Below are 12737 nucleotides of genomic sequence, written 5' to 3' on the forward strand. Positions count from 1 at the left end.
CATTTTGCACATTCTCATTAAAACTTCTGCACTATTGGGACGTGGAGTCTCGTTAACCTGGATTGGCTCTAACATAACGCTCTTATTTTTCTCTCGTTTTTCTTCTCTTTTCTCACGATTTCCATCGAACCAAACCAAACGCTACTCGTATTAACTTTCTCATACTAATCATGCGTCAAATCAAATGCCAAAATCGCGCATTGAATTTTGAATTTTTCTCGCTGCTGGTGACCCCCTGGTGACCACCCACCACCCCCTCCACAAGGCAAAAATTCAAATTCAATAGAAGACGCTCCGGCAGCGCCACGTAATGTCAAGGCTGCAACACAACCGCCCGATCACTTATTTCAGCCAATGCCAGACGAAGCTGGTAAGATAACTAACAATTAGTGAAGTATCTTAGCTATAAAAAAAATATATCTCCAATATGAGACCTATGGGACCAACAAATGGAAAGAAACACTCAACAAGAAAAGAAAATGCGTTCATACCTAACGTTATATATGTGCATGGAGTTTTTTAAAAGAATTCACAATCACAAAAAAAGGAGAAAATAGAGGACCACGCGAAAGACTGGCCCTAGAACTGAAGACTTTTTTAATTTTTCAGACTAGCTAGTTTCGCCTACCCTCCCCCCACCCCCCTGCGCTCTTTACTGTTAGAGGCAGCCACAAATTTAAAAAACACTGTAAAAAATACTAAGCAAGTAGCCAACGAAAAACAAAAATGAAATATTCAAAGCAATTATACACTGCGAGCAAAAAAGTTAGGCAAATAGTCGCAGCTGCTCCGTCAAAGCGTCTGACCCTTCCTCCCCTCTGACTTTACCTCTGTTATTGGCTGCCAACGCACGCCTCGAATACGCGCCGAGTCCCTGGGGCATAAGTCGGCACATGTGCGTCCTTTATGGAGGAGGCAATGCTGGAATGTGAATATTATATTTTGATGTTCCACTCGCACTCACGTCTGTGTATGTATGTATAGGTGTGTAGGTGTGGGCTTGGGCGTAGGTTTGGGTCTGTCAGGGATCTGGTTGCTCAGCTTTTCTCGCAACGTAATTAAAACAGTTGGTCCCACATTTAATTATTTAAATTAATTGAACTGTTTTTACAATTGTGCGATGCGCAGACAGTGTGACAGAATGGGAGACACATATACATATACATTCACTGAGACACAAGCACACACACACACACACTCGCACACACACACACAGAGACAATGGCGAACACTGCGTGTTGTCATTGTTGTTTCGTGTGACACAGGTCGTGCGGTCGATATGGCAACGCCCACGCCAACAATACGAACGAACAGCAACAAAAAAAAAAAAAAACAGAAACAACAACAACAAGTGAGCTGCCGCTAGGTGGCGTAATTTAAACAAGCATATTACCAAATGCCGAGCCACATTAAACACAGGCAGACTTGCCGACGACGACCAGACAAGCATTTTATTTCCCCCTGACCGTCTCACCCGCCGCTGGGGCCTGTGTAGGTGAGGCAATTTGAATACCATCGTAGCTGCGTGTTTTTCCAACCGCTTTGCGATAATAGTTAATTTTTTACTGTACTTTATCCCTGTTTGTACCACATAGGCCTCTTCTTCACGATCCCCCCCTCCCCCCCCCCCCCCCCCCCTCCGCCCACCACCACTCTATATATATATCTCTCTCTCTCTCTACCTTTCTTCTATTCTTTTTCTGTCTCGCTCTTGTACTTTTCATAAAACACTAGTGAGAGCTCCCAACCCCCCAAACACAAACACAGACACACTCATACGCTATACGCACTTATACACTCACAGATATACACACGCACGCACTCGTACACAGACCTGCATACATATGTAAGTGTTTTCCCCATTTAGCGAATTTATTATACTCGTATTAGAGTCCCATTCTGTTGCTGTGTTTGTGTCCCTGCGTGTATGTAGCTATGTATGTACATACATATCTCGGTGCGTTGGCGCACGCGTATGTTAAACAATAATAACAGCAACAACTACAACAACAACAACAATGGCAATGGCAACTGTAACAACGGCCACAACAACAAGTACATTTAAAACAACGACAACTTACAGAAAATGTGTTGTGTTATGCAACCCTGGATTTCGTGTACGTGTGTACCTTTGGCGCTTGTAGCGAAAGACCTACAACCATCCATCCACACCCACATACACACATTACACTACCCGCCTCATTTTAACAAACAGCAACTCGGGCTAAACACCACGCTGCAGGGCCGCCACCAAAACAGCAACAACAACAACAACATCGACGAAAAAGAAAACAAAAACAACTGCAACAACTGTCATTAAAATCGCCGCGGAAATAACAAACAGAAATAATATTTCTTTTGGCTTTTACTTCTGCTCTTTTAGTGTTTTCTTTCCATTCCTATTTTTCTTTTTTTTTTATATATATTTTTAATCGTGCATATAACGTCAACGGTAAACCGTATTTCAAGCTCGTATGTTAAGCAATGTCTGCTTGTGTGTGTGCGTGTACTTGGGTTCGTGTTACGTGCGTGTGTGTGTGTAAAGCGTTTACCATGCGCCATGGCGCTGGCTGCCTTGTTGTTGTTGTTGAATCCTTGCGCGTCGCAACGCTTAAAAATTAATAACAACAACGTAGACTGGTGGCAGCGCCGGCGACAGGCGGCACTTGAACAGTTGCAAATTTTCTTTCTGACATTCGACAAAAAATAAAAATATAAAAAAAAAAAAAAACAAAACAACAGCAGGAAATGCATGTCAAGGCTGATTACGTTTTATATTTACACACACACAAGCACACGCACACACACACACACACACACATTTGCATACGCGCACATGCGAATTTATGAATATTCAATGCATTTCACTGTCATAATTGCAGAGCACCAGCTTTTTGATGTTGTTTGGCCCCGTGTTCTGTTGTTACCAATATTATTCGCACATTTTTTACGCTGCAAAAGTATTTTCCGTTTTACATATACACACATAGCATATTCGCATACCCTACCATAAGGTGGAGTTGCGCTTAATAAGTATTTCGCCTACCCCATCCAGGTAAACTAATCGATTATTTCATATAAGTTAGTCTTTCAGTGGTGTCAAAAGGAGTTGGGCTTGTACTGACGTTTCCCATGGCATGTCGTAGCGCTTCCCTAAAGCCAACTCCTCCTATTTCACTGTAATTTCTGTTGTGTTGTAGTTATTTGAATAAAGTTTGTTCTGTTTCTGTTTTTTGGGTTTTTTGGATACTGTACCTTTAAATGTGCACACTTTCCTATATGATTTACAACCTGCACGCCACTTTAATTATATTTTTTTGTTTGGGTTTGAGTACAGCACTTTTATTACAGCCTGTTTACTTTGCCGGGCATTTATTATGATTTTGTTTTGTTGCAAATTTGTGTTTCTGTTTCTGTTTTACTTGCAGACCTTTTAGCCTATTTTGACATATACTTTCATACCGATTCGCGAGGCATGATTGTTTATTCACCGCCCAAGTTGAGATTGAAAGGTATTCGTATTATTATCAATTTATTCAAATATTTTTCTCACTGTTTTTTCAGTTAAAGCGACGATACTTTTACATACTCGTATGTTACACAAATATGTACATACTACATGCATGCGAACCGAACTGCAAGGGTCGATGTTGGCGTTAGACCTGAAAAAGCAATTACATTCGAAATTCTTCTCGGCCATTGTTGCTTGTTTGTTTACATATTGTATTTGTAGCTGCTGTTGCTGCCAGCCCTTTGCCCTTTGTGTTCGGGCATCAGCCATTTGCTAGCTACCATCTTGTGGATTGTAACTTTTAGCTCTCAGCTCCCAGCTCCCCTCTTAATTATCCAAAGGGTCAAAGTGCGCACTCATTGTACTACTTGCATTGTTTACAATGACATTTTACGTCTGTTGAAAGTCGCAGCCGTGCGTGCGTGAGTGTGCGTACCTTTTAATGCGCTTAAGTAATGCCTTTTACGAGTATTTCCGTGCAGTCTGCAGGCTTACTACCGCTAACTCATCTACTTTGTGGCCCGGATAAGCTCCTGATGCTGCTGCTGCTGCTGCTGTTGCCAGTTGCCAGTGCCAACTTGGTGCAGCCATAAATAACATTTACTCTCAGCCCTGTCTCACGCCTGCCCGACTATGTGTATATGACTGTGTACCCTGTCTACCCTTGACATTTTTACGGCCAACCCCCGCTCAACCCATCTCATTTAGGCCTATGGCGTGGAGCTTTCCCCGTTTTTTTGTTCTTTTTTTTTATTATGTTTGTCACCTGCCTCGTTTGTATTATGTCAAATCTGTGGGTATTTTTCATTATAACAGAGGAGAGCGAAAACTCTTTGCTCACTTTTGCAGGCACAGCCCGTTCCTCCCGTCCCTCCGTCGTGTGCGCATAATCAACTTTTGATATATGCGCTTTCAAATCTCTTGTGTGCTCTTTAAAAGCATTTCTAATTAACATATATGCATAAATAATATGCGTAGCTTTTGTTGCCAACAACACTCCGGTTTAATAAATGGCTTGCACTTATTGCCAGTTTTAGGCAAGAATCCACAAAATAAACATTTATACAATATTTTATTTATTCCATCTCAATACGAAGGATTATATATAATATGTATATACAACCCGTAGAGTTTAACGAACCAATAGAAATCTGTGGCTAATGTGAGTTGCTGGAATGACTTTAAAATTATTTATTTTATTAAGTAAATATTGCGGACAGTAAATGGATTGTTTATGTGAAGAACCAGAAATAAAGTGTACAATTAAATAAGTGGAAGGTGCCCCAATATTAAATCTCAGCAATAAAAATATACGTTAAACAAGGAATAAAAGTGTTAAAGGTCAAAAAGTCGAGTGTCCAGTCTGAAAAGAGTTTTATGTAGTCAGGAAAACGTAAACGCATTTCATTTTCTCCATACCTAATGTTATGTTTTTCTCCGGCAGGACCTAAGCCCGGGCCACCACGCAATGTGTCCGTTACGGAAATTTCGAATGGTTTCCTCATCACCTGGCAGTCGCCGTTGGAGCGCGCACACATTGTTAAGTTCTATACCATTAAATATCGCACGGATGCGGAGTGGAAGACGCTGAACCGCGGCCAGATACGGCCGGAGGAGACGCAGTATCTGGTGAAGAACCTGGTGGGCGGACGCACCTACTATTTCCGCGTGCTGGCAAACTCGGAAAAATCGTACGAGTCCAGCGACGAGGTGAAATTCCCGGTGCCGGCGCGTGTCAAACATAAAGCTATAACAGCCGGCGTCGTTGGGGGCATCCTGTTTTTTATTGTTGCGATCATTTTATCGGTTTGTGCCGTAAAAATTTGCAATAAACGTAAACGACGAAAACAGGAAAAAGGTAACACAGCCGAAATGCTGACACACACTTGAAATGGTTTTTAATGACAATGCTGATCATTGCGAGAATAACAGATGACAATAATAATGATGCGCTTGTTGTTGTTGTTGACGATGACGCTGATTGCGTCACTTTTGGCAATTATGCTCAGCTAATTAACAAACTAATGCTACCTTAACATACCTACTAACTGCCTACTAACTACGAGTACTCAGTTCTTATTTCCGCTCCGAATATTGGCAATGACTATTCGGCGGCCAAGGCCACATCATTTCTAATTTCAAATTTTCAAATAACATATAGTAATACTCGTAACTTTCGTCGTGCTTTTATAAGTTTTGCTTGAGCCATGGGCATTTTTGGTTTATGCAAATTTAATTATCAATTCAAATGTTGAAGGCATTAACTCTTAATTGAATATTAATATATATTTCTGTAATATAAGAACAATTCGTACCTGGAGCCATTGCAAGTTTAATTGCGTTTAATTTGATTTCTTGGCTTACCTCATTGGCTATTCCGACAACAACAATGCATTGAAAAACAATATTGAAATTAGTTTGTTTACTTTAACCAAAAAGTAAATGTCAAAGGCATTTAATACAAAATTACCAAATTATGCCTGTGCGAATAGTTTTTACGTTTCCGTTGTAGTTGTGCAAGTAAAAAATTGATTTACAATTTAAAAACGAAATTTTCAAATACGAGGTTTTCTGTAAATACAAGTATGTTGCTTTTTTATTTATTTTCTTTATTATTTGTGAAACATTATGAATTTTTAGAATTAATTTTTTGAAGACATTCTCTTAGTTACAATCTAACCCTTTTGTCCTGTTGAATTGACCCCCCACTCCCGACGTTTATGGAGATTTCTGTTTCTTAAATGGGCCTTTTAGCATCTCCAATTTTTGTATTAATTCCTCTTTATACAACATTTCTTTATTTAATGAAGAAAGCAGATATGTGATCTGTACTGACCCAACCCGTTCCAGACCATTTTGTTATAATTCCATGCTTAACTTGATATTTTTTGACGCATGTACATATAAATAGTTTTTGCAAAATTAGTTTAACGTAAAGATATACCTGAAATATGTTCCATTAGACTAGACTTACTAAATCCGAGTGCCCTACATCCATTGTGCAACAAAGCAAACTAAGGTCGCAAATTACCTGAGAACGTGAGAGCTTTAGCCCATTATTTAAATTGAAGGGGACTCAGTTAAATGTGTTCTAGTTACTTTGGTTTCTAATTTTCGAACATTTTTAATATTACTTTATTGTTGTGTTGTTTTTTAATGAATTTCTTATGTATATTTTGTAAAACTTTCACACACTTACACAACACAAACAACAAGTCAAAAGAGAGAAAAACAAAACGAAAATGTTGCATATTAATATTTAGGTTTGTTTAGTTGTTCATAATCAAAGGAACAAAAAACAAACCCCGAAATGATATGAAAACCAGTATCAGGATAACAAACACCTTTATCGCAATAATATTACAATGCATGTTCTTGGCCAAATCGTCGTTGTTTCTGCCCAGGGCTGAGTTCATGTCGGATAAAGGTGTTTCGGTGTTTAGAGAGTATTAATTCGATACCTATATATATAGAGTTGACAATACCATATATATAGCGCAATACTGGGCAGACGTTTTTTGTAAACAATTCACGCACAAAGATGGTAAAATAAGGCCCACAATCGATGACAAAAAAAAAGTCAAACCAGTAAAGGCTTGTTCCAAGCATAAAATGATCGCGTTATCAATAGATAAAAAGTGCGTATGCCCTGTTATCAGCATGACCTGCATTTGTATGAACAAATCGTTAGATTTTGAGAAAGTTATCATTATCTCGTTTGTCCATTCAAATTGCCGGGGAATGCACTCTTCCACTGAGAACCAATACGCTACCCAACTAAGCCCCCTGCAACGTCGAAAAGCAACTGGGTAAGTTTTTCTAAAATCATAATAAATCGATGTCGTGTGCAACAGATTCGAACTGTAACAACAACAAAAACTTAAGGTTATTTTCAGACAACAACCGCCCAATACCATGTAACATTTAACAATTAACAATTAACAAGATTTACCTGCCTACAAACACTAGTATAACACCGCATTTCATATACTCTGCGTATTTATCGTTCTCAGTGAATATTGTGCATTCATATTCAAGCGTTTACGTATATACTATTATATTTACCCAACCACACTTTCTTAAGTATATCGAGCACCCACAAAGGCGGCCAGTCTGCAGTCATTTCACGGTCTTCATAATTATGTACTTACTCAACTATAAAATCGAACCAAAAAACTCACAGCAAAAACTTAACACATTACACTCGTTTATCTGAACTACTTTGAATCATGTTTTTCCAGTCTTACTTTGGTCATCTGTTCCTTTTTTTGTTTAAGTTTAAGAACCATAATCCAGCTCAGGTTTTGTTTTTCGATTTGCCATAGACTTTTGTTTTCCTTAACTTCTTCAATTATCAACTGACCATTCAAAAACCATTTCATGTGTCATTGACTTTTTTTTGCCAACATCTTGAAGCCCGATCTCTAAATAAAATACGGCGAAAAGCACATGCTATGCGTTTCATGCATATGTATGTACAATCGTATGGGCGCATATATGTCTGTGTCCAAGTCCGGAATGAGGAACAGCCCTTGGCCTAATGTAATGCTCTCTGAATGAGGTCGACTACTTTCCCTACCTTCCAGCACTGATCCCAGCCAAATTAGTTTGTCTAGCTAGCTAATCGGATGCCTATTTGACTATACCCCAAATTACTAAACTAAATTATATAACTAACAATTGTATAGCATAGCGTAGCATATTATAGCATTACGGTGTGTGGGTGTGTGGGTGTATTGCCTGTACTCTAAGTAATCATCTATTAAACTGCTAAATTTTTAACTATGTTAATATGGCGACAACGACAACTGGAGTTGCTGTTGTTGTTGTTGTTTTTACTGATGCTGCTGGCTGGCATGCAAATTGGCATAACGTCCGTTTACCTGTATATAGGTGCATATGCACCTGCATAATAACTGCTTATTTTGTGTGCTAGAATAATCGACTGACTTTCAGCTGGGGCGCGCTCGTTATGCCAGTTTGTGGAAGAGTACTCATATTTCCCATATACATATATATATGCATTCATATGTGGACAGCAATGTGTTAATGGTAGTGTGGCTGTGCATGTATATGTGTGTATATATTCACATATACATAGACATGCTCGTACATAGTGTGTGCTTGGTAGCTGCTGTATATGTATTTTATTTAACGGATAGGAAGGCTCACGCTGCACGCCAAATTAATTGTAGAAATTATACGTTTACAGAGTTCAACATGGTAGCTTGCAGGATAACCGACGCCCGGAACATTGCAGCCAATAATCATCATTTGCACAATCGCAGTACGGGCTCAATTTCCTCTGGTCAAGTGCCTTTAAAAAAGTGAGTAGCCCATTTGATATTCATTCTATGTCTCCATGCCAAATAAGACCAGACAATGAAATTGATCTAAACTTTCCGATTGTCTCATGCGCCCAACCAAAAACAACACACTGATTGGCACCAACTACTACTTCTACTACTTTTAAATTCTACTAATTCTTCTACTACTATTGCTCGTTAAAAATAGCAATACTGAACATTATCGTGATTATGAAAGCGTTTTTATAGTTCCAGGTCCATCCTGTCATAATCAAAATCGTAAGCAATGATTTTCTATACTAAATCCAACTTTTTTCATCAGTTCAATTTTATTCTGTTTTATTCTGTTGGTAACTTAGACTTTGTTTGTTATTTATTTTGTGTTAATTAAATGAATGTGATGTGCTGTGATGTGGACTCTTAACATGTTCTACAATTGTTAGGTACAAACAAACCCGAATATCAAGTCTAACTGCAATACTCATCGCCATATTGCACTGGATTTGGCCACCCGATCGCTGCACCAACTGTCATTCCATCTATAGTTCGCCAAACATTCATGAGGAGGGAAGACGGCGCTCCGCCCAGGACGGCGGCAAGCTCGGCTACGACCTGAGCCTGGAGAACAGCATCGACGTCGTGGACGGGGCTCTATTCGAGCGTCGCAACAGCAATGTATCCCAAAAGTCCTCCAGCGATGACGGGGGCTTCCTTTCGCGTCGCAACTTCATCACAGCACGTGCCTCGTGGCGCCGTCCTCTGGTGGCATCTTCCAGTCAAGTCAGCCTGCAGTCGGCAGCGGATTCTGCGCGTGGTTTCCTGCAGGGATTGGGCGGCCTGCTTAAAATTGGCGGCTCTGTCAAACAGCAGCTATCCGAAGAGGCCGTGTCCGGCGCGAGATACCAAAACGTTCTGCGTCCCTACAGCTCCAACATATATAGGAATCTGCAGCAGAACACGACCAACAGTGGACCACTGCATATCAACACGATCAGCGGCAGTCTCAGCCAAAGCCATCAGCTGTTGTCGCCACAGCTCTACACACCCTCGCGTGCCTCCCGCATATTTTCCAGCTCACCAGCGAGCACACCTGGCCACCAGCAGCAACAGCAATTGTCGTATGGCGCCTATCCAGGTCAACACACACACTTCAGCGATCTCAGCACTGTTTATCCCAACTCCGCGGAGCGATCCTTGCCCACATCACACTTGAGTGGCGCCGGCAATCTGAGCCGCTATCGTTATCATTCGCAGGAGCTGCCGTCCCTGCGCACGATTCAGGAAGAGACGCGTCGCCAACAGCCTTATCCGCATCAGTCGCAGCATCCGCTAGAGGATCACTTTGTGCCGCTGCAGTTGCCTTCGCCGCCTTCTTGGCGCAACTACTACCAAACGCAGTTGCCATATCAGAGCTACAGACCCCGCACTCGCTGGTATCCCCGGCACTACTCCCGGCTTTTTAGCCGGCAGCAGCACGAGCTGCTGTCGCCGCTGCCCGACTTGAACCTGTCGCTGCGGGGGACGGCCCATGGGGCTGGCGTGGGCCTGGAGGCGTCGCCAGAGTCGCGTTCCAGCTCGAGCGGCTTTGGCTCCAAGAACACGTCCAACCATCCGGGCAGCACCAGCGAGTGGCGGCTATTGCCGCCCTACCGTCCCCCGCCGTCGCCGCCCAAACACTCGGCATACTTTGGCCTGAATATTGCCGCGTCGGGAAGCCAGCAAGCGCAGGCCCAAACCCTGGTGCCGGGTCAACTGCAACAGCAGCCATATCACTATTCCTATTTGCAGCCCAGTCCGCCTTCGGCTGGTCTGACGCCGCCTTACACCATGGCGCACTGGCTGGAAATGATCTCAAGACTTAATGCGGCCACGGACAGCAACCTGCCCAGGTCCTGCCAGGTGGATGTCGGAAGTGTCGATGGCCACTATGAATTCGACCCTGCCACGCCCACGCCGAGTGCCTCAACGCCTACGGGCGTCGGCCTGCTGCGCGACGATCTCAATCTTCACATAGACACGCACCACTATCCACACCAACATCATCATCATCATCATCATCAGGCATCCTATCATCAGCATCCACATCACACTCTGGGCCCGTTGAGCGGCAGCTTATTGCACGCCTCGGCCGCGGCTGGCTCGACCTCATTTGGTGGATCTGTGCCGCGCAAGATGCGCAGCCTGCCGCGCTATGACAATGTCGAAGCTCGCCTCCAAGCCATGCGGGAGGAGTTCTATGCCTATCGCAAACGCCAGTCCATGCAGCGGACGAGCGGACCCGAAATCGAGAGCGTCTGCTAATGTCTCAGATGCGACCGCAAAGTAAACATATATCCAATGCACAACCATATGTAGACGCACCTGTCTGGAATGAATACCTGCGAGTACAGTCGGAAAATGCAATCGAAGTCAACCGCATAAACCATATTTTAAGACGATATCCAAAGCAGCGCAAGCCCAGCTCAGATAGTGCAACTGCCTGCCCAATCCATGTTAGACACAGTCATATTATGGACTACAATTATTTAAAGCCAACAACAATTAGTAGTTTTTATGATAGACGAAAACGGCAAAACAAAATCAAGTTGAATAAAACAAAACAAAACAAAATATAGGACACCAAGCAAGAGAAGAGTTTTTGTAAATATTAAATGCATTCCGTGGTGCACAATAAAAGAAGGCACGCAGCAAAATATTTAATAATATTTGAAAAAAAAAAAAAAACAAAAACAAAAAAAACAACAACTATAGCAATTATGAGAACATATTATTACTTAAAACTCAATACATTATGTAATTGTAATTGATATTTGAACACGATATGCAAATTGAATATTATTTATAAAATGATGTATTAGATATTTAAAGAATAGGCCACACAGATTGATCTGTTAAACATCAATTACCAATTAACAAACAATCCACAAACGTAAACGGAATATTATGTTAAATGAATAATTACGTAAATCGAAGCAAAGTATGATAGTGATTAAGTCTTTAGTTGTTAGACTAAACGATCGAAATGTTAAAAAAAAAAGCGATAAAAGCTCTGAAAATCTACATATAGCAAGAATTGTTTTATAATTAAATTATTTAATGAAAAGAACAAAAATAAGATTGATTAACAACAGCATAAAAGTTTAACAATAATTACATTAAATATAACTGCTGCATATATGTTTACTGTTGAGCTACACAAATAATTAACTCGAAAGATATATTTATTGAAAACCTAAATACTTTTTCTGGTTCGAGTATAGGAAAATACTTAACCCAACACAAAAGCAACAGCAACAGCAACAGCAACAACAACAAAAACAAACACACATGACAGCTGAGTCAGTCGGTTTAACGGTATGTTAGCGCAACTTAACATTTATTAAAACTTCTAATACTAATTGAAACTAAAAGGAAAATATGGAGCGCTACATTTTGGCCGGCTAAGAGGGTGATTTTTGAGTTTTTCCCGATGAGCAGGTCCCGTATCAGTTGTACCCCACACGATTGGATGCCAAGTACGTATTACTAGAGATCCCTTGCCGATTAGTTAATCAGGCATATTAAATACTGTTAAACATTCAATCTATCGATGGGTAGTGTGAAGCCCCAATTCAGTTAAACTTATGAGGTGTTTGATGAGTTTCAGTTCTTATTACGTAAATACTTGTTAATGATAAACTTGTCTGAACAAAAAAAAATTGTACGGAATGGTTTGACACAACTTGACGCCAAAACACTGCCAGAGCGCGAAATGCATAAAGATGATGATGATGATTACCGTGTGTATAACGTATGTAAATTACACCAAAAGAAAAAAAAAATATTAAATAATATATGTACTACATAATAATTACAATTTAACCAAATCGTTGAGCAGCAAGCAAAAATTTTTATTAAAATAACAAAGGAAAATTCAACTT

General features: G+C 40.8%; 1 protein-coding gene across 4 annotated transcripts in view; it reads left to right on the plus strand.

Annotated features, from left to right (window-relative positions):
* The window catches only part of LOC115765479 (protein turtle), a 36939-nt gene extending 24469 nt beyond the window's left edge, over window positions 1-12470 (plus strand). Inside the window, exons 9-13 of one of the 4 annotated variants that reach the window (XM_030709066.1) lie at window positions 287-370; window positions 3429-3512; window positions 4956-5369; window positions 8724-8838; window positions 9261-12470. In XM_030709066.1, the coding sequence (XP_030564926.1) occupies window positions 287-370; window positions 3429-3512; window positions 4956-5369; window positions 8724-8838; window positions 9261-11118 (2555 nt within the window). In that variant the 3' untranslated portion in view covers window positions 11119-12470. Of the gene's footprint in view, window positions 1-286; window positions 371-3428; window positions 3513-4955; window positions 5370-8706; window positions 8839-9025; window positions 9097-9260 lie in introns of those variants that run through there. The other 3 variants (XM_030709063.1, XM_030709064.1, XM_030709065.1) reach the window with 3 other exon arrangements.
* Window positions 12471-12737: the final 267 nt, after the last annotated feature.

The sequence above is a fragment of the Drosophila novamexicana genome, unplaced genomic scaffold (genome assembly GCF_003285875.2).
Source record: "Drosophila novamexicana strain 15010-1031.04,08,12 unplaced genomic scaffold, DnovRS2.1 tig00000974-arrow-arrow-pilon, whole genome shotgun sequence".
In the NCBI taxonomy this organism is placed as follows: Eukaryota; Metazoa; Arthropoda; class Insecta; order Diptera; family Drosophilidae; genus Drosophila; species Drosophila novamexicana.